Raw genomic sequence first — 22,263 nt, forward strand, 5'->3', positions numbered from 1 at the left:
AATTGCAAAAAACTAAAAATGTGTAAAAAGTTTGTTCTTGTACTTATATAACAAATAGGAAGCTACAACAATTTTTTTAAAATAAATTATAAATCTAAAATAAATACCCAATCCTCATCCATATGTTCACTTTAAATTTGTAAATATTTTACAATTTCAAGGGAAAATCAAACCAGCATTGAGAAAATCGATGGGTAGCTACTCAGATCACTAGAGCATTATATTTACAATACATATACATGTACCATAAACATCCATGTATGGCTCCGTGCTCCGTGCCCGCCTCCTTATTTTTACTTGCTTTTTAGCAATTAAAATATCTCTTTAAGAGCCCATCCCCATGCAAAAATGTTATAACATTTGTAGAAATTTGGCCCAAAAACTGTGCAGAAAAGTTAGCAAAATTATATATGGTTTTCACTATCTGTCTTTTCATTGTTTGAAAATATGATAATCTCTTTATCAAGGCTATGAACAGAAACACTCAGTCATTCTTAAATATGAAATCTGAATTCTCGCATTTTTTGTTGAAAGGTACTGCCTATTTCATCTTACCATTCACTGGCTCTGTTTAATACAACCATGTAGAAATCAGTAAGAAACTGTACATGCTATACTTTAGGCTAACAAGATTGAATGAATACTAGTACTTTCTTGTTACGTTTTGTCTAAATGAAATGAACTAACGTACCACCATGCACACATCAAAACATTGGTACCGACGTGTCTGTGTCTAGTGGCAGTATGTCTAAATGGTTTATTCCATTTAGACAAAATGTAGCAAGAAATTGCAATTTGGTCTTAAAGTGTAGAATGTGTAGATTAAATTTCTTATCTGAGTGGTTATTTCAAAAAGAGCCTGCAAACAGTAACTTGAAACAGGCAGTAACTAGTCTTCCTTTTTTTGCTTATAATGTTATAATTAAAAAAATCTTACTTTAGAAAATATACCATTTCACACAAATGTCCTAAAACTATCCAGAAGAAAAGCATCCCCTGAGTGATGTGTAAAAGGTTTACCCTGCGTATTCAAAACTGTAAACTAAAATGGTGTTACAGTGAATTTCACAATACCGTGCAGCTTTTCTCTTTGATACAATCACCTAAAAACCAACAACTGCACATGCCACACTTCAATAGCAAGATTACATTTTTTGCTACATTTAGTCTAAATGAAATAAACCATTTAAATGTATCGTAACTCCATGTAGACATGTTTTTCTTCGTATCAAACACCTGATGAAGGGTGCATAAAATATCCTTTGCCATGTTCATTTGATGTCTGTATGGTGGCAAGTGTAGTTCATTTCACTTCGACAAAATGTAGCAAGAAACTGTACTCATCCAAACTTGCTATCTTAAAGTGTAACATGTCCATTTTCTTATTGGTTTCTGCGTAGTTATATGAAACAGAAAAGCTGCACGGTTTTGAGAAATTGCCTGTAATTGTGATACAAAATGTATCAGAGCGAGAATGTATAGCATTTTTTTGGTCTCAGTTGACAACATAGTTATATTTCAGAAAGTTTTAACATTATCAGTCAAGCTTTTCACTCAAAAATAGTTTAAATTGTAATACAAATATCTGTCTTCTATTTTGTATTTCACAAAAGTATAAAATATCAAAAACAACAAATACCATTGGTATCATGTCATGTTTTTTCATGCATATTAAAGTTACCATGTGTTGATTTAAAGTGACCATATGGATAAGGATTGGGTATTTATTTTGGATTTTGGATTTATAAAACAATTTTATCCTGGTTTCCTACTTGAAAAATCAATGTGAAACAACATAGACCAAGCCTGTGTTTGTAACTCAACACATTGCAAAAGATTGATAAACATGTACAAATGTTTGTTATTGTACGTACAATAACAAACATTTTTACACATTTTTAAAAGCTTTTTGCAATGTATTGCGTTACAAACACAGGCTTGGTCTATGTTGTTTCACATTGATTTTTCAAGTATGAAGCCAGGATAAAATTGTTTTATAAATTAAAAATCCAAAATAAATACTCAATCCTCATCCATATGGCCACTTTAAAATCTATGCAGCAAAGGTGAAAGGATGCCTCACTTTAACAAAATGGGTTGTCTTTATCAGAGTTCATGGCACTCAATTTATCTTCAAAATTTATGAAATCAAATCAACCTACTAAAAGTAAATTTTGGAGGAAATTAAAAAGTTACATTATTAATCTGTTATTATGACTTGGTACGTACTCTGTCAGTCTGTAGCACCCTTTGAATATTTACCAATGACTCAATCCTAGCTTTCAAGCTAAGACTAGGTGTATAGAGTACTTGTCTGAAAAAATACAGTGTCAACCTTGGCTGCTGTCGTAACAATAGATGTCTGACAGAATACAGCGTCAACCTTGGCTGCTGTCGTAACAATAGATGTCTGAAAGAATACAGCGTCAACCTAGGCTGCTATCGTAACAATAGATGTCTGACAGAATACAGCGTCAACCTTGGCTGCTGTCGTAACAATAGATCTCACGATCCAGCTTTGGAAACCCCCCACTTCAACAAAAATTGATAGGAAGCCAGGAGACAGTATCACGTACGATCAGAGTATATATTCCATATTTTTTGTTCAATGTGGTTTTTGCATGGTATAAATTTCTTCTTTGATGTTGTTAATGTAACCCCTCTATCTTTGTACTGCATTATCACACAGAACACTCACTGACAGTTGAAGTTTATAGTACATTTTAGTTTGTAGTACTTAATATATACAGTAATAAATATTACTATAATAATATCGTTACCTGTTCTCACACAGTTTATATGTCATCTGTTACCATCACTTTTTATCACTTTTACTTTCATTTTGTTTTTGAGTTTGCTTTGTTTGTTGTTGTTGTTGTTGTTGTTGTTGTTGTTTTGTTTGTTCATTTTTTTGTCGCTGATTCTGAGTACTTTGATTTGGTTGATTTGGCCGTTGCTCTTTCTGAAGTGTTTTTTGTTCACCTGATGTTTGTTGTCCTGGGGTTTGACCTGGAGTTTGTCCTGGGGTTTGACCCTGGGTTTGATGATTTTGATGATGATTTCCGTTCTGTTGTGCCTCTTGTTGTTGTTGTTGTTGTTGTTGTTGTTGTTGTTGTTGTTGTTGATATTGTTGATAGCGTCTTGCTCTGACAATCTGCAGGTGTTTCTTAATGTATTCTTCATCTGGTGCCATTTCAGATACAATCGTAAGACATTTCTCAGCTTTCACTAAGTCCTTCTCCTCCACAAATACAACACACAGATTGTGAAATGCTTGGACGTTATGTGGGTCAAACTCTAGAATAGTTTCATAACACTGAAATGAAAAAAAATGAAAACAAACGCTTTCAATAATGCAAAGACAAGAAAGAAATCTAAGGAAATGTAATTATGAACCTGCCAATCATATCAAGTGCCAGCATGGTGAAGTCACGCAAGTGAGCTTAATGGTTATATGTGTAATGTACTCTACACTATGGTGTTCAATTTCAATGGTCAGTCATGTGAAATGACGTGAATTAACTTTCAAGTTGGTATTTCTTGGCAATCAGTTGACATTTTAATATGAGACATGAAATCATGAAATGACTATCCTGAACCCAAAGTTGATGAAAATCTATTTATTTCCTAGTGTAGTGTTCCACTTTATGTCTTGTAAGATCACTGACTTACCTTTTTGGCATCTTTAATAGATTTCATTTTATTCATATAAATATCACCAAGAAGTATTAATCCTTTTGAATGTTTAGGGTGGTACTGAAAGAAATTTGATTAAAAAAAATGAAAATTATGTCAATCTTGGGAACAAACACATCATATTTCACTTTAATGTGAAAATTGCCAACAAAAATAAACTCTTTAAACTTTTGCTGTTACTTTGTTCAAGTAAACTCAAATCCATTCTCAGTTAAAATCAACAACAAAATCTGGGGTCACTTCATTAATATTTGAAACAGGAGTCAAAATGGTATCAAAATTTAGTCATTTTAGAATCCAATATGGCCACCAAATCCAATATGGCCACCAAACCCAATATGGCCACCAAACCCAATATGGCCACCAAATCTAACATGGCCACCAAACCCAATATGGCCACCAACGACTGTGTTAATCTAATGGAAAATAAAGGATATGACAATTTCCTTGAAAACAAGAGAGTGAACCCCAAATTTCTTGTATTACTTCAAAAAGGACCAGGAACAAGATTTTATATGACAAAGTTTGGAGAGAGTTGAAAAAACTGTGATTTTCAGGGAAATTTGACCTCACAATGAAATCTATCCATCATAATCATTACTTACTTTTAAAAGTTGTTCAATATACTTCATAGCCTCCATGTCTCTGTCAATCTGTGTTAACATCAATGCTTGGTTGAACAAAGCACTGCGGAAATCTTCTTTTATCTGTAAACAAACAAATAAACAAATAAACAATACATTTTGTTATCGAACAATACAGCATTGCTTTCTGTTACATAGGTGATACCATTATATAATATGGGGTGTGACAGCATCCCAATACTCACCTCTATTGCTTTGTCAAAATAGGTCTTAGCATCATTAAAAGTCTTTGCATCCATTCCTAGCATACCCAGGTTAAAGTAGACCTTCTCATTCACAAAATCAAGATCTAGTAATGTTTGCAATCTAAATAAAAAAGAAAAAAAAAACACTTTATACTTTCTGAACGTCACAAGACAGTAAAATACAATCAGTTGGCAGTACTGCACTCCATAAACTTACCTAACTGTGTTTTACCCTCATGTTATTTATTTTCTGCTTGTCCATTGGGCAAGAGAATTCGGTGTTAATTTTTTTGTGGCCTTCTCGCAAGAAGGCTTAAGTAATGAATTCCAGGAAGAAATTTATTGTACAGTCAGTAATTATTTTCAGAGAATACAAACAGTTTGCATTTTTTCCAACTTTTGTTAGACACTTAAAACAGACCTGACTAGTTGCCAGAAAACCAATTTCCATTCTCCCCGTTTTCTGATTTTATTTTATTATTTTTCTTATGTGTTTGTATTTGATTATTATGCCTTTTTTGAATCTGGTAAATAAAGCATTATTATTCATTGTTTGGAACTCTAGAGGCAAAGTGACATTTTCGCTAGCGCACTGCAATGAAAACCCTAATCGCGTACAGCTATGCGTCATTGATACAAGTAATAACAAGTACATAATTCCAATATATATAATAATGTCACACTCCTCTCAGCCCTGCAATTTGAGATATCGTTGATGGTTAGAGTGTAAAATTGTCAAATTTACAAACCTTTTAATGGCTTCAGGTTGTAGTTTAGGATCACCAGTTTCTTGCATCATAACGGCCGAATTAAATAAGGCTTGTTTATGTTCAGGATTGTATTTGACTGCGTGATTGTAACTCTGGAGGGCGCTGTTATGATCTCCAGCCTCAGTATATACTACACCAAGCTATGTACAAAACATAATATTCATGTGTTAATGTTAGAATGTTATGACCACCTGCCTAAGTTTACACTACACAAAGTATCAAGCAGCACAAGACGAGTGCGATTTTGGGGGGACTCCTGGAGTAATGACTCGAAAAATCGGGGACGATTACTCACACGGAGCCCACAGGTGCTATGTTTGCCGGGCCTGGGTGACTCTGGGATAGCCTGTGAACTGACTGGGAAAGCCTTGACAGTTCCACAGCAACGTGATATAGAGCTTGCAACATAGCCCTGTCACGTAGTCCCAAACCCGAATGGATCTCTGTAGCATTTGTGTTTGTTTGTTTGTATTTGTCTGCATAACAGAAAATCGCTGGGAGGAAATCCCAGCACAAAAATTTAAAAAAAAGAAAAAAAGTATCAAGCGGCAGCAACGAGGCTCTCGCACCTGCAACCTTGTATATTCCAAGCCTGCCACTCTAACCATTTCATCGTCATGACTCCACAGAACACAATATTCTTGTGCTAATTTCAGTTTCTGCCAAGCTATGAACAAAACTGGACTTTCAACACTTTTGCTGAAATGTGTGATCAACTATTTTGACTAACGTGAGTAATGAAGCTGAAACTTTAGAGTAATACATGATATTTGCTGTATTGATGCAGGAAGGTCAGTCAACCTATATGTTAACACAGAAACTTTACACGAAACTTTTACAAGCCTTCTAAGGATCAAACAGTAAAGTTGAAAACAGTGCCCTCTAGTGGTCAAACTTACTGAAATACTCAAAAATCTAATTCTTCATAACCTGTTATACTTACATTATAATAAACATCTGCATTATCGGTTTCATACTTCAACGCTGTTTTATAATTATCAACTGCATCAATAGATCGGTTTAATCTCAGCAAGATATCACCTCGGTTGATGTAGGCTTCAATAAAATCAGGTCTCATGGTTAACACTTTTCTGTACAACTGTAAATACAAATGACAAACTTTCATTGTTAAGAACGAGAATTTCTATTGTAATGGGTCAGATGTGAGAAGAATGCAGTCACTCCCTGAACAACAAATATCGCAAACAAACGACAATAAGTGAATGAAATAGAGGTAAATAAAGAAAAAGAACCATATTCACCCCATCAGATTTGAATCAGACTGAGTTTTAACATGGTGACAGTTTCAAAATGGAGCTTTCCACTACACTACCTACAGATAATATTGACCATTAATTAACAGATACAATGTCTTTTTATAAGTAATTGACCAAATTCAGTTAATATATTTTTGATTATTTGATTAAAAAAAATGTCCCAGTTGCAGCTAGTGCAGGTTTAAGAGGGACATATTTTAAACTTACCCGTATCCACCAATTTCACAAATATTTGATGACATGTGGCCTATTCTGATGTGAGTAATGGTGGTGGTTGGGAAAGGGGTGGGCAGTGGGGGGAAAGGGGTGGGCAATGGGGGGAAAGGGGTGGGCAGTGGGGGGAAAGGGGTGGGCAGTGGGGATTGGAGATTAGAAGTTATGGGCCCATTGATTACATTTGTATGATATCCTTTCTTAGAGATGGGTGGTATTTCAAACTTACGTTATCAGCTTCCACTAATCTAGCCGGATCATCTTTGATGAGATTAGCAAGATTAAGATAAACATTGAGATGATTTGGTGCAACCCTTGTCTTGTATCGTTTACCAGGTATAACTGCAGGCATTAAATCCATGGCTGTTGTATACGCTGTCTCTGCTTCCTTGGTATTATTTAGGTTTTTATACGCTCTGCCTACATTCAACCAAGCACCAATATCATCCGGTTGTACGCTAAAAATATCAAAACCAAAATACATCATATATATTTATTTATTTATTTATTTATTTATTCATTTATTTATTAAAGTGGCCATATGGATGAGGATTTGGTATTTAGTTAGATTTTTAAGACCTTATAAAATTATAGAATTTATCCAGGGCTGGGAAAATTAGATGCACAAACATCATGATGGTGCAAATCTGTTTGAATTTCCTAGTATACATGTATGTCTACTATAAATGTTTGACTTGGGTGTATAGACATAATAATACTAGTACCGGTTTGGTTTGGGATTAATATCACACATGTATGTTTACCAAAAATGTTTAACTTTACATATGCATAAACACTATTATGTTAATACACTGTGTAGCTGTTTTTATCAATATGGAACTTTCCATTCTTTTGTCACATGATTCCAGTGATGAGTCATGTGACCAACCCAGAACACAAGACTGGTGAACAAGTCCACAGATGGATGAAAGCTCCATTTTTTGTTTTCACTCAGCATCAATTGTGTGTAGTGTGTCAAAAGATTAAATTCTATGTTAGATACAGTAATCTACATAGAAGAGCTTGCATCAATATCTGTTTTTATTTTGAAATCCTTGCATACATGAATGTTTACTATTAAGTGTTTAACTAAGGTGCTAATTATAATATGCTAATATCTAATTGACTTAGGAATAATAGCAGTGTTTACCATTAAAACATATACCATTGATGTATAAATAACATTCTAAGGTCTGGTTTGATATGTACTAGTAACCATATTTTTTACATTGAATCATCTGGCTGTCATGTGAAATATTTTTGTCTGTTTTACTTTAGGCCTAAAAAAATAAATGTTTGGTTCCGGTTACCTGACTCCACCTACTTTTTCACTGCCGACCCGAAACTTTTTTTTTATGTTTTTGAGAAGAAGAAAAAATAAAATTGCAAAAATTGTGAAGTCTCACGAGAAAAAGTGAATGTGGAAACTGACATCAACTTAAAAAGACAATATAAAACTGTTCTTCCAATCTGTACTGGCTGTACATCTGATAGGAAGAAATAAACAACACAGAGACCCTTTGGACAACAATGGAAAACCTGAACTAGACACTCACACATGAAAAAAATATAATAAAATAAAAAATCTACCTACCCCACCTATTCTAAAATTGAGTGTAATTGGAACCACACAATTTTTTTTTAATTAGGCCTTACTAGTAGATTTTACAACATTAAGATGATCTGTACCGAGGCATGTGTGAATTGACCACATAAAAGAACTTGTCAAAATAAATTAACTAATAAATTTGACTTACTTTGAGGCATGAGTGAAATACTGCAGTGCTTCGTCCCATTTCTGTTCATTTTCCAGAGCATGTCCAACGTTATTCCAACATTTAGCATTGGTTTTAACAACTCTCAATGCTGCTCTGAATATAGTGTACTCAGACTCCCTGAAATAAAACATACACAGTCATTTTAAAATGAAAATCCATCTATATTGGTAAACCACTGTGTCAAATTAAAACTGTTAGTCAAAACATACACTTGAAAATTGTTACCTGAAAGATCTCACTACACATGTATACTTCAGGTTGCACTAGCTGCAACTGGATGTTGATTTGTTAGATATAATGATATACTCATAATATTGTACATCCTGAACAGTATTGAATCATGTGTGGGTAAGCAGTGCCATAACATGGTACAATAAACCCAATCAAATTCATTTTTGGGTCCACACCCTAAACTCAGCAGCCCCAGTATGAACACGATTTTAACCTCTTGCTGTACCACCTAGGAATGAAATCAACTTCTAATTAACATGTACAATGTCTAATTATTTATATTTTTAAATTTTCATTGAATATATTGTTGGTTTTCTGATTGCAAACACTCAAAAGTCAATAACTAGAAGGTTTGATAAAAGTTATTATTGCACTGCATGAGCAGTTATAATTTTTCTCACTCAACCCAAGAGTCAGTAACTAGGTTTGATAAAAGTTATTATTACACTAACCAGTCATAATTTCTCTTAATAGTCTTCACAGAATGGGTAAGAAGGAGAGTTGCAAGTCCAACATACATCAACATTTTTATATTTCTGAAAAAAAGAAATCAAAGTTAATATCAAACACTATGGCTGTAGTTAAAATCACCAGTAATTGTGCAAATTCTTCTTGAATGTCAAAGCGGTAGCTGTGTGTTAGGCATTAGGCCAAAGAAAAGAAATGGTGTGGTTCCGATAATGCCCATTTCAAAACAGTATGAGTAGGTAGGGTTGTTTTGTCTTTTTTTTCATCTGGTTCAGGTTGTTGCGATGTACATAGAGGTAGATTTCTCATCGATATGTTCACACCTTCCATAGAATACGCAGACAACACTGTGTGCTACACTATACTGAAATGTTGTTTTGATCACAAGACAATGTCTTCAAATATTTTTTTGAATTACCTAAAAAAAGGTTTAGGGTTGGCAGTGAAAAACTAGGTTAGATTGGGTTACCGAAACCAAACATTTTTTTTTTTTTTTTTTTTTTTTTGGGGGGGGGGGGGGGGTATGTTATATGGTTCTGTCATATAGTCAACTGTTATGACCTTTGTGTGACCCTGGCATAGTATGTTCGAAATCATTTTTGAATAAACTTACATCAGATAATAAGGCTTTTGGCATAATTGCCACAGTACCTCTTCCAAGAACACAGATATATTGGCTTCCATTGGCTTCCAAAGCAAGATATTGAAGAGCTTTAAAATTCTTGTTAGGATGAATAGTTTTCGTGGGTGTCTCCAGGAACATTTGAACATAGCTATATATCACACAGAGGTCACAAGAATGGCAAATCTCAATTCAATTTAAACTATATGAAATAAATTACTGAAACTAACTTTTGTCTTGTCAGGAGTTGAAATCCTAAAGCTACCATCATACAGAATCCCATACTAGGTACATATAGGATTCTCTCAGCTACCACGAACCCAACCGGAAAGAATAAATTAGATGCTGGAATGAATGGAAGCACAAGGAAAGCTAGACACTGGAAAAAAGACAGAAAGAAGGAATTTTATAAGTCTAATGTCTGTGAAAGGTGACTGATTTATTACAAAATTTTGAAGTGGTATAGTTAGAGTAAGTACAAAATTAATTTACTGGTATACAAAATTCTTACAACTTTGTTTTGTTACTAATCTTTACAGCCCAGATATGGGTTTGCAGATTGAGGTTGTACAGCGTTACGGCCCGCCTTTAGGAGGACTCGTAAGTCATACTTTGAGGTCAACAAAACCCATATCCAGTCTGTAAAGGTTTTATCATATACCCTATGGAGCACTAAAAATACATTAGAAAATATTATTTTGCTTACTTTTTGAGAAAATAATACGATACTGTCAATATTACGAATAAGTTATTGGATCTAACAAAACAGTTTCACAAAATGTTACAGTTTCAACGAGTGCAGTTTAGAGTTTCACATTATCAATGAATTCTGTAGCAGTGTTTTTTTAAAATTTGTATTGTTTATTAAATCTTACCATTATGACTTGCTTAGATCTTTTAGTTTCATCTGTGATTGCAAAGTACACACACTTTGCCATGGCAACAAGGAACACTATGGTTGCTAGGTTACGAGGATCAATGACTGACTTGACCAAAGGTACGGTTCCCATGGTGTAATCACACAATAGTCTGGACGGACATAGTAACAACCAAAAATTGGCAGGTAATAAATATAGAAAAGTGAGTTGTTTTGTTGGAGTTAATGACACTGCAGCAGGGTTGTCAAATCTATGGAAAAATAAATCAAAACACACACATATGAAAAAACTCAAGATTGAAACACTGCAAACTGAAAGATCATTACAACTTCAGACCATGGATGAATGGAACCTGTTACAAACAGGGAAAGTAAGCAACTGATTTGGATTAATAACACTTGGTACAGCATGTTGGAAGTACAAAGACTTGTATTACATTTCATCACTTGATAAAAACAGTTTTATGGCCACTTTACATAATACAAAAAACATTTGAAGTTCCTGGCAATTCATGTACATAATTTATACAAAGAGGCCATACAACTGTTCTTATCAAACCATGAAATGTAATACAAGTCTGTGCTATTCCAACCTGCTGTGCCGAGTGATATTACGTAACCCTATTCAGTTGTTTACTTTCCCTGTTTATAGCACGTTTGTCAACGGTCTGATGTCAGTAGTTGTAAGTTGAAGTTGAGCACTGAATGGTAGGAATAGTGAGACAAACAAAGAAGTGATATCGGGTAATAACTGATTTATCCTATACCAAAGAATACAAAGACACAGAGTAAACTGCTTCTTGACATTGTCTTGAAGTTGTTACCTTCGTATGCATAGTCCACTGCGTCAGCGTCCTTCTGTGCAATTTTTAAATATTGTCAAACTTTTCATCTGATTTTGGATAACTTTCCATTAATTTTCTAAATATATATTGATCAAATTTTCTTAAAATTTTGAGAAATGATCATTTGGTGGTTATCGTATGGTTGAAATTGGTTAAATTAGCCCCAAATAAACATACTTACTTTGTAAATACTGGTAGTTCTGCTGCCATGACTTTCACCCTAGCAACCAACAAACATAAAATACTGAATACAAGAAATAAACACCTGACGATGGCTCGATAAAAGTGATATGGAATTGACGACTTTCCAGATAATACTTGTCTACCCAGGTTTAATATCTGTAGTACTGTCATCTGTAAAGTGAGAAATGGGAATAAAAAAAAAAAAGAAGTATATCAATTCATTCTGAAGTTTCAGTTGCTGTGCACACAAGTTTAGTGTTGGAGCTGGACTGCATTTTTGTGTCATTTGATACGTTTTCTGATGATACATACAAGTTCAGTGTTGCAGTTGGACCACATTTTTGGATTGCAATCGACTTCATTTTTGCATCATTTGGCATGCATTTTCTCCTGATACACAAGTTAACATATTGTACACTTTTTAATCCAATTTATAGTATCGCTCTGATAAGGATTACATACGATTATTCTTTTATTTAGGACCAACTTTTTCTATAGCTCTGCCAAACAACTGTTTCTCACACCTAAATTGCCTAAATTGTCATTCTTAGCTGAACTGGGTCATCAATCACCATGGTTACACGACATAATAAAATACCAAATATTCTCACCTGTTGAGCAACAAAAACTTCATAAACACAACATATACCAATAACTGTAATACCCTGTTCTTTGCATAATGTTGCTATGACTACTAATACTATGGTAACCAACAATGATATCCATCCTGTGTGATGAAACAAAGAATTACAAGTTAATGTAAGAAAACATCACCTACAATAAATTGTCATTTCAGAGAAACATCAAGTTGCACAATGAATATATTATTTCTGCTGACTCCCATGATGCAATGGTTGTGAAGCCTGAACAGCCTGAACGGTGTTCACCCTTGATTGTGTGCCACCTTCAGAAACAGAGTGTTGAAAAGAAAGCCTGAGGTCTAGCAGCTAGCCTACTAGAAAATATCACATCCAACATTGTATTCTGAATGATTCAGGTTTGTTCGCGACAGGTTTGCATGTCTCAATCAACTAATACATCTTAATTAATATGAACAACAGCCTTGTAAACCCATTCTTCATGACTTTGAAGTAATGTATTGTGTGACTGCTGGTGCGGACGATTTGGGATTATATTTCCCCAGACACTTGTCTGATCTGAGTGGTCTTAAAGGAGAGCCAAAGGGTAGAAGTCTGGGTAACTGAGACTCTTGCTTGGATGGCCGTGTAGTAGAGCCCCTGGGGTGAAAGTCTGGGTAACTGAGACTCTTGTCTGGATGGCCATGTAGTAGAGCCCCTGGGGTGAGAGTAAGGGTAACTGAGACTGAGGACTTACATGTATGCTATACCAACAAATATGGAAGAATCAATTTTACCTATTGGCTTGTCTTTTCCTGTATATTTTGCATAACATAGAAATGCTAGCAATAAAAATATGGATGATAACAACTCAGCACGGCCTACTACTCCAGTTACCTATGAACAGATAAAAAATAGTATCATGTCACTACTGTGAAAATGAGGACAGTTTACTGATTCACAAGTATAGTGATAATACATGACTTCACGCTATTGAAGAACAGCTTGTTCTGTCTTTGCTGTCTGTGGTTATTTTTGTTTCATGTTGAAATATACAACATAAGAGAGTAAACTGTGCAGAATCAAAAGTCGCAATAGATACAATTGTTGCTTGTGTCTGTCTCTTGTAGATGGGGATTCATATATAGCAAGCCGACAGTTGACTTGCTGTTGTTGTAACAGGAGGTTTTTTTCTTTTTTGACGTTTATTTAATTTTCTTAAACTAATTACACACCAAAAAAAGGAGAACCTGAGAAGAGAAAAACAAGAAAAAGTATGAGAAAAGAGAAAGTTGATTGACTCACCGCTTCTGTGTGTATTGGGTGAACAGCAAATAGTAACGCTGCTACAAAACTGATAAACTGACTGTAGAATAGATGACACACAGCCATATATACCATACATACTACGCTGTGTAGTACCATATTGACTAGATGGTAACTTAGTGGCTCTAACTCACTCATTGCATAATTCATACGAAATGTTAACACACAGAGTGGACGATACGATTTGTGACTTTTCTCCTGTAAATGAAAAAATTAAGAGTTATATAATTACCAACATTTTAATTTGTTTGGTTATTTGTTTGAACCAGAATTACAACCTGTAACCCCCCCCCCCCCCCCTAGTGATGTACCAAAATTTGGTGTCCCCTATCTCTTACTATGTACTATATGGTGACCAGTGTGCCCTCAGTCTAAGCCAATTTGATGCACCACTGACACACACAATTTCTAATGACGCACCAAAATTTGATGTTCCCATATCTCTTACTATGTGGTGACTCACAAGAAATGACAGTTTTTCTCTCATTTTTACTCACAACAACAAAATTTAGTTATCATTAAAAGGCGTGCTGGTTAGTTACCAAAGTATTTTGTTTGATAGATACATAAATTTTGTTAAAATAATATATACCTAGATTATCTTATCAGCTATTGGGTTATTAACAAGATAATTGTAAACAACAGTTTGAATAGAGGAGGCCATCTATATGACTATAAAAAATTAATCTTAGCATATAAATTAGACATTTCCATTTAGCAAAATAAAAAAATGCTTGTTTCCAAAAACATGACTTCAGAAAATAGGGTAGGTAGGTCGGGATTTTATTTTATTTTACTTTAAAGTTTTTAAAATTAAGTTGACCCCAATATATGATAATCGTCGGTTACAATATTTCCGAGAGAGTTTGGTGATGTGGAAAAGTAAAAGAGAAGACAATTATAAGTTAAGTAGACATAACACGTTATGCAGACTGTACTGTTATAGTATAAAAAGATCTGGTTTCTCTCTGGAATACGGTTTTAAAAAAAGTGACCACAGATGAGGTAAAGACATGAAGGTGTACATGGAAATAGATGCAAATGGTTACGATTTAACATTTTTGCATGCAAAAAATATGAAGGGTCGGGGGGCTTAAACTCTAGGTCAGTCGGGTTATCGGCAACATGCTATTTTTTTTACTTTTTCAACATCGTTCATACACCTACAAAATATGTTTTACCCACAGGTGGTTCAATACTGTTCAGGGTGTATGATATTATGAGTTAGTTACAAAAATTTTTCAAAAATATGTTGTTGCAGCTAATGCCATTTTAACAGAAATAGCACAAAGGGTACTAAAATTTACCCAAGTTTTACTGGAGAATCAACCAGAATTATGGACCAGGTACAATATATTGGAAGGTAACAGGGGTATGCTAATTTTACCAGATATCCCCCTTTTGTTAGTAGATTCCAAAGCTTAGCAATAACACTGAAATAGCAATATCACCATGATGTTTGCTATACAACCAACGGAAATACCAACAACTCCCTCCTGCAGTCAAATAATCTACAAATTACAATATTGAATTATTATATGACAGCTGAAGAAGGCTGATTGATTAGTTGAAACCAATAATTTAATTTTTTGAAACTACTACAAAATATTTGTTATTTTTGCTACAATGTAGTAACTAGAATTTATTTTTGCTACAATGTAGTAACAAGAACGTGTTATCTTTGCTGCAGTGTAGTCACTAGAAATTGTTATTTTTGCTACAATGTAGTAACTAGAATTTGCTATTTTTGCTACAGTGTAGTCACTAGAAATTGTTATTTTTGCTACAGTGTAGTAATTAGAATGTTATTTTTTGCTACAGTGTAGTAACTAGAAATTGTTATTTTTGCTACAGTGTAGTAATTAGAATGTTATTTTTGCTAGTGTAGTAACTAGAAATTGTTATTTTTGCTAGTGTAGAAACTAGAATTTGTTATTTTTGCTAGTGTTAGAATGTTATTTTTGCTACAATGTAGTAACTAGAATTTGTTCCTCTAGTACACCAAGAAGACAAAAATTTCTTTAACATTTTTAGATACAATTTAAAAAATACGGTACAGCTTCTCTGTAGAATCTAATAGAAAACAACACATACCACAGCAAGATTGAATGAATACAGTTTCCTGCAGAATTTTGTCAAAATGAAATGAACTGAAGTGCCACTTACTATGCAGACATCAAATGCAGACGTCAAAATATTGGCGCCCGTGTGTCTGTGTCTAGTTGCAGTACGTTCATTTAAATGGTTTATTTCATTTAGACTAAATGTAGCAATAAATTGTGATCTTGCTAATAAAGTGTAGAATGTACAGTTTCTTATTGAGATCTGTGTGGTTGTTACCATTGTATATTTTGAAAACCACTGTAGATGGTGCATTTATCAAGTTACGATTCACACAGTCAACAAGTACCAGCAAATACAAACAGTTTAAAAATAGAATCCTAGAATAAACTGAAATGTATCCACAGGTTTGCTCAAAATGGTTTCCATATATATGCTTAAAGGGACAAACTGAAAATGCATTTTTATAATGTTCACGTTTATTTTTATTTTAATTTTTAATTTAAAAAAAATTGTTTTAAATTTTTTTTTCAATCCAAATTGACACTAGAAGTCCATTAAATTCTCACTTACATTGTTAACTCATATGATACGTTATACCAATGACCTGATTTTATATTTTGCATTTTATTTAAACTAGGTGGTATAATCTCAAGGTTATGGTTGTCTGGGTAACCAAAACCTAATACACTACGTGGCTTAAATTTAATAAAGTCCTGATCCCTAGAAAACAATTCTGACATGAATCACTAAGAATTCCATGGTATGTACCAACCCATATGTGGTCTTTGACAATCTGTCCTAGTGTTACATTACCTATACAAAGGTCTATATACCATGTGAGTTATTTAAGTTATCTTGACCTGACATGACCTTTGACACCTTCCATGACCTTTCACACCTTTTTGTCATATATAATACTTCAATGTTGGCATGTGAAGGGTAAATTATGACCCTATTCTACACATGGAGGTGTTATAGTTGATAAATGTTACTTTGATTGTCTCACACAGCTGTACAAATAATTTTTTATCACATATAATGCTTGGTTTTAACACCTGTGAAACTTTTTAAATAAAATTTTTCAATCATATATATGTGACCTAGCATTTGTACAAATACATTTTTTTTAAAACTATGGCTGGCCATTTTTAACCATTTATTACTCTCTTGGTTTTATGCTTGATCTCTATCAAGTCTGACTATACTATAAAACTGAAGTTGAAATTTCACAGTTCTACAATTTGATGTTATTTCCAATATTTGTCTTCATTCAGGCAAGGAGAATACTCGTGACTGTAAGGGGTATTTGTCGCCATGAGTCTAGCGACTTGTAGTGACAAAACCCTAAGGTCATGAGTATTCTGTGGGTGAATGAAGAAAAATATTAGAGAATAACAGTATACCAGCGCCAGTAATATCAAAGAAAAATTGGGGAAAGTAATGGCAATTTTGAACATTTTGACTCATATTTCGAATATAGCAGAAATAGTGATGTAGACATGCGTTGTTGTGACATAGATGCGCATTGTCGTGACGTAGAACGACCAGAGTATATATTCCATATTTTTTGTTCAACTTGGCTTGTGCATCATATAATACGCGTTATTACTACATGTATAATATATCATTCTAAAAGTGAAAAGTTCTGCGACTCCATCTTTAAAGAAAGTTTAATAATGGGTAATAATAATAATCTAAAAGCAAACTGTTCAGATAATCAAACTGTTCAGATAATCAAACACTCAGATTGGACAAATTTTTGTACAATGAAATTGTTCAATTAACCCGAAACTAAACATTTCAGATAGCAATATGATTCATTTTCTTACCTTATTCATGTGTGTACTTTATAGTTTCTTACCTTATTCATGGGTGTATTTTACAGTTTCTTACGTTGTTCATGGGTGTACTTTATAGTTTCTTACCTTATGCATGGGTGTACTTTATAGTTCTTACCTTATGCATGGGTGTACCCCAGAAGTCGTTCAAGAATAGATTCATGACGGGCGTTGTTGGCCGTAGATCTTTGTTGTCTTTGATGGCTGATGCATCGTCAAACACAAACCCACATTGTAGAGAATTGAAGTAACAGGTGATAACTACCACAAACAGGACAACAACATATATACACATAAAGTACCTCGACTCTGTCATTCTGTAAATAAAGAAAAAAATGAAAGAATCATGTTATGATCATGTATTGTTCAAAATTTTGGCAAACCCACTCTATGCATGACAGTGGACTGGCTGTACCCTACATACGGATATATTTTGTTGCGTCAGTGCAGTAAGGTTGTATCTACTATGCAATTGTATTGGCAGATACGACCCTACTGCACTGACACAACAATCTGTATTCAAGCTAGGGAGTCAGGGTTAGGGTAGGTAAGGGATACAATAGCATTAGACTTCCTAAATTAAAGAGGAATGCCACTCCAGGAAATAGATATATTTTCATAAACTTTGGATTCGGAAAAGTCAAGAAACACGAAATTTTCACTCTTTTTCACCCGTATCGTTCTCACATTAGTCCACCGTTGCCTCATGGGACTTAGCAGACATAAATATTTATCAAGTTTTCTGCCATAATTATGTATAAATGTGACAAGTGTATCACTGAATTATTGCATGTTCTGTTTCATTTTTATGTAATATTATTTTTGGTGAAATACAGTATTCTCAATCAATATGATGTTCTCTGTCATCTCATTTATACCGCAATACTCTGTTCTATGCCTTAGTTGTGTGTGTGTCACTCCAACATCTTGTCACACAGTATTTTTGTTAAGGGCTGGGACCGCTGGTAACAGGAAGGGCCAAATCTGGTGTAAAACTGGCATAGTTTCCCATAATTTTGATGGGGAACCCTGTAAAATGACAGAGGAACTTACCTACTAACCACCCTTAACTAAAACACTGGTACTAGTACAGAGAACCTTAGTAAAATGACTGGGGAACTCAGGTAGATTTTACCTACTTACCGCCCTTAACAAAAACACTGGTACAGAACCCTAGTAAAATAACTAGGGAACTCAAGTAGATTTTACTTACTTACCACCCTTAAAAAACACTGACAATAATGGTATATTTTGTCCACAAACCTGAATATCTTGGCCGGTGATTTTATTTCACTAAACTTCTCTGTTAGCAAGTTAATATCCCATAATAGTTGCTGGTAATATTTATTAATATTAAGCTTTAGTTAAGATCAGGTCAAATGTTTATTTGAGCTAGTAACTCGGAACTAGTACTAAAACTATACTATGATCCTAGCAACGGTTTAAAATTAATACGCCAACAAACACTGCAAAGGTCAAAGGTCATCTCTTAACCCTAAACAAAGCGATTTCTTTTCATGGTTTGCTATTTACATCAGATGGCAAAGTCCAAAATTAAATGCTTTTTTAGAATTAATTGCTTTGGAATAGCAAACTCTTACAATGTGTTTCGTAAAGTGGCCAGATGGAGTGGTAACACAATTCTACTATGGTTTCCTACTTGAAAAAAAGAACAGCATATGCCAAGTCCTTGTTTGTAACTCAAAAAAATTGTTTATTGTGCATACAAGAAACTTTTTACACATGTTTTTTTTTTTGGTAATTTTCAGAGATTCCAAGCAGTCCCTGCTAAGCTATTCTGGGAACTATACACGTGGTTATTTTCTATAATCTCTCTCTCCATGTATACTCAAATGGACTTTGAAATTTGACTGAAAATCTAGTTAAATCTCCTGCTGGGGAAAGGGTGAACAGCACATGTCAGTAGTAATCCATCACACACTGACAGGTGGTTGTAATTGCTTACTTTGTTAGGAAAGCTGCTGTATTTTTCTACAGTTTTGTAACATGTTGACATCATGGAGGTATCAGGGCCTCCCCTTATACCGCCATGTTGACATTCATAATCTCTCAACAGCTGTTGATAATTAGCATCTAATTATAATATAGCAATGGGTCGCTGACAGCTAGTGAAAATCTAAAATGGTATTTTATTTCAACAGACTTCCTGTGTCTGATATACCTAAATCTTATTGAGTATATACTGTAAACCCAGACAATTTCACTACCAAATTTTACTGAGTATTCAGTTAGTTCTCGAAGACTAATTTTATCTAATTACCAGACTGGTACATTGTGTTCATGTACAAGAAGGTATTTTAGTCACTACTTATTTTTACTAATTACCAGACTGGTACATTGTGTTCATGTATAAGAAGACATTTTAGTCACTACTTATTTTTACTAATTACCAGACTGGTACATTGTGTTCATGTATAAGAAGGTATTTTAGTCACTACTTATTTTTACTAATTACCAGACTGGTGCATTGTGTTCATGTACAAGAAGGTATTTTAGTCACTACTTATTTTTACTAATTACCAGACTGGTGCATTGTGTTCATGTACAAGAAGGTATTTTAGTCACTACTTATTTTTACTAATTACCAGACTGGTACATTGTGTTCATGTACAAGTAGCATTTTAGTCACTACTTATTTTTTCACTTTTGTTTTCGAGCGAAATAAGCAAAAATAAGTCTTAGAAATTTTTTTCAGATTTACAATATCCCACCCACTTGTGGAAAACAACTTGATCAGAATATTTACCACAATCACAGTTATTTATCTTCAACAAATGGTGATGATCGTTATAGTCTATGTAAGCTTAGCTTGTCCATATGGTAAGTTTTCCACTGTAGTTAACATTATAAACCTATGTATCCAGAAGGAGGGGAGAAAGAGGGAGGGACTGGGGAGGGTGGGGGTCTCTTATGATCAAATAATTTAATTAACCAATGCAGACTCTAACACTAATATTATGTTATTAAACTTAAAAAAAAAAAAATCTGGAATGGTCCGTTTGATTTTCCAAAGTTTGAGATAGGGCAACAGGTTATGAATTCCAAACTTCCATGGCAACCCCAAGTTTACTTCGTTCATATAATAAATATCCCCATTTTCAATGTTGCCTGTACCAGGTAGCGTGTATTCATATTCAGTTTTAGATCTCCATTAGAGACTTGTCATGGTGAGGTCAAAATAGAAATAAAGACCAACTCAATTGTTGGGACTAGTTTTGACCCTGAGGGAAACAAAAGCTTTGCTTATTTCTGTACGCTACACGTGTCACTTTGGAGTAAAACTTAAAGTCTGTACATTATTCAGAATCGCGTCCCTGAATACGAAACAGCTGAAGCGTGCAAGGTCTATACTTCTATGGGGGCATGTCACGAGTGCACGGGACTTTCATTTCGGACATGTGTCCGCGGGCCGCATATACATTTATACACAAATACATCCTCTAACAGACACTCGAATATAGTCAGTGTATGATCACCTCACATACGATCAGCTTTACGCATAGGATAAAACGACGTAACTTGACGACAAACTAGTTACGACCAAGGCTGTCTGCTGTACTTCGTCTTTCAAATTCCATAGCATAGTACGGAAGTCGGGTTTATCGATCGTCGCAGCGCGCAGTTCAGAGTTTACGAGATCGTGACACAGGTAGACTACATATCGACGTCTATGAAAAGGAAGTACTTACTTGATTTTGACGGTGGGAAAACTTGTGGAATACAACTTGATCAAAGTACTGAGTGCACAGTAGACGGTTCAATGACAGAACAATGTGTAACTACAGCTAGTCTACGACGAGTGCGTGATAGGACATGACCTCAACGACCCCATCTAATTGTGTGTGATTGTTCGATGTTTATCAACTCGTGAAAGGCTCGTTCACTGTGTCTCGTGTAATATGCTAATAACCATTCGTATTTACTAGATTGCCGAGTTAGTGAACCAGATATTAAATCAACATAAACGACTGATATTTTGATTTCTTGATGTTTTGAAATATTTCAATCGTCGATATTTTCTTAAGTTGCAAAAAAAAAAAACCACCACCCACATCTTTGCCCTCACCTCATAAAACTTGCCTAGCCTGGCTAGTTTGTTATCATGAACTTCCCAGAGTCCAATGTCCAAGTAGTCGGTAGACATCGTGGCGACTTGCTGTATACATAAAGTAATAAATAATATATCGTGTCACACGAAACGATAAAAGCATATTTCAACTTGGTTGCATAGGTGGCAGACGTTAGAAAAACCATAGACAGTGGAAGGGGAGACGCTAGTCCTGTCTATATGGAAAAACAAAACCAATGTATGGTGATATCAAAAAAATATATTTCGCTATTTAATAAATCGACTTTGGCTCCTTCTCAAATTTGGTATGTAATGACAATGTAAAGGGCTAAATGAGTTGGAAATACATTACTAATACAACTACACACCGGGGTATATGACGGTGAGAGGAGAAAGAATGTGAGAAAGTCATCTGTCTATAAAATGTCATGTAGACATACTGAATATTCAGTCGATTGCAATTTTCCTCGAATTGATTTCACTCGAACAATAATAAGGGCACAGATTGAATAACCATTTCTTGATAAGCATTATTTAGAAAGAATTTCATTCTATGAATATGGTCACTCAGTGGGGAT

At 34.4% G+C, this 22,263-nt stretch overlaps 1 protein-coding gene across 1 annotated transcript; it reads right to left on the minus strand.

Moving 5' to 3' along the window:
* Nucleotides 1-2,815: 2,815 nt before the first annotated feature.
* LOC144453159 (protein O-mannosyl-transferase TMTC3-like) lies at nucleotides 2,816-21,760 on the minus strand. The gene is made up of 20 exons (XM_078144438.1): nucleotides 21,683-21,760; nucleotides 19,562-19,672; nucleotides 18,859-18,929; nucleotides 17,714-17,912; nucleotides 13,673-13,891; nucleotides 13,165-13,264; nucleotides 12,401-12,516; nucleotides 11,788-11,960; nucleotides 10,760-11,012; nucleotides 10,115-10,263; nucleotides 9,247-9,330; nucleotides 8,543-8,680; nucleotides 7,015-7,243; nucleotides 6,239-6,394; nucleotides 5,275-5,435; nucleotides 4,526-4,646; nucleotides 4,302-4,403; nucleotides 3,673-3,756; nucleotides 3,034-3,316; nucleotides 2,816-2,982 (listed from the first exon to the last, which is right to left on the minus strand). Exons 1-20 carry the CDS (start codon nucleotides 21,758-21,760, stop codon nucleotides 2,816-2,818), a joined length of 2,994 nt encoding a protein of 997 aa, XP_078000564.1.
* Nucleotides 21,761-22,263: the final 503 nt, after the last annotated feature.

This window comes from Glandiceps talaboti, chromosome 23 (genome assembly GCF_964340395.1).
Source record: "Glandiceps talaboti chromosome 23, keGlaTala1.1, whole genome shotgun sequence".
In the NCBI taxonomy this organism is placed as follows: Eukaryota; Metazoa; Hemichordata; class Enteropneusta; family Spengelidae; genus Glandiceps; species Glandiceps talaboti.

Excerpts from the sequence above, each read along its gene's own strand:
- LOC144453159 (XM_078144438.1), bottom strand. The coding sequence starts at position 21,760 with ATGTCTACCGACTACTTGGACATTGGACTCTGGGAAGTTCATGATAAC. Across the intron at positions 18,930-19,561 it reads ACAGCAGCTTTCCTAACAAA|CAACTATTATGGGATATTAA; the intron begins GTAAGCAATTAC and ends AAATATTACCAG. Across the intron at positions 7,244-8,542 it reads TATTTCACTCATGCCTCAAA|CGTACAACCGGATGATATTG; the intron begins GTAAGTCAAATT and ends TGATATTTTTAG.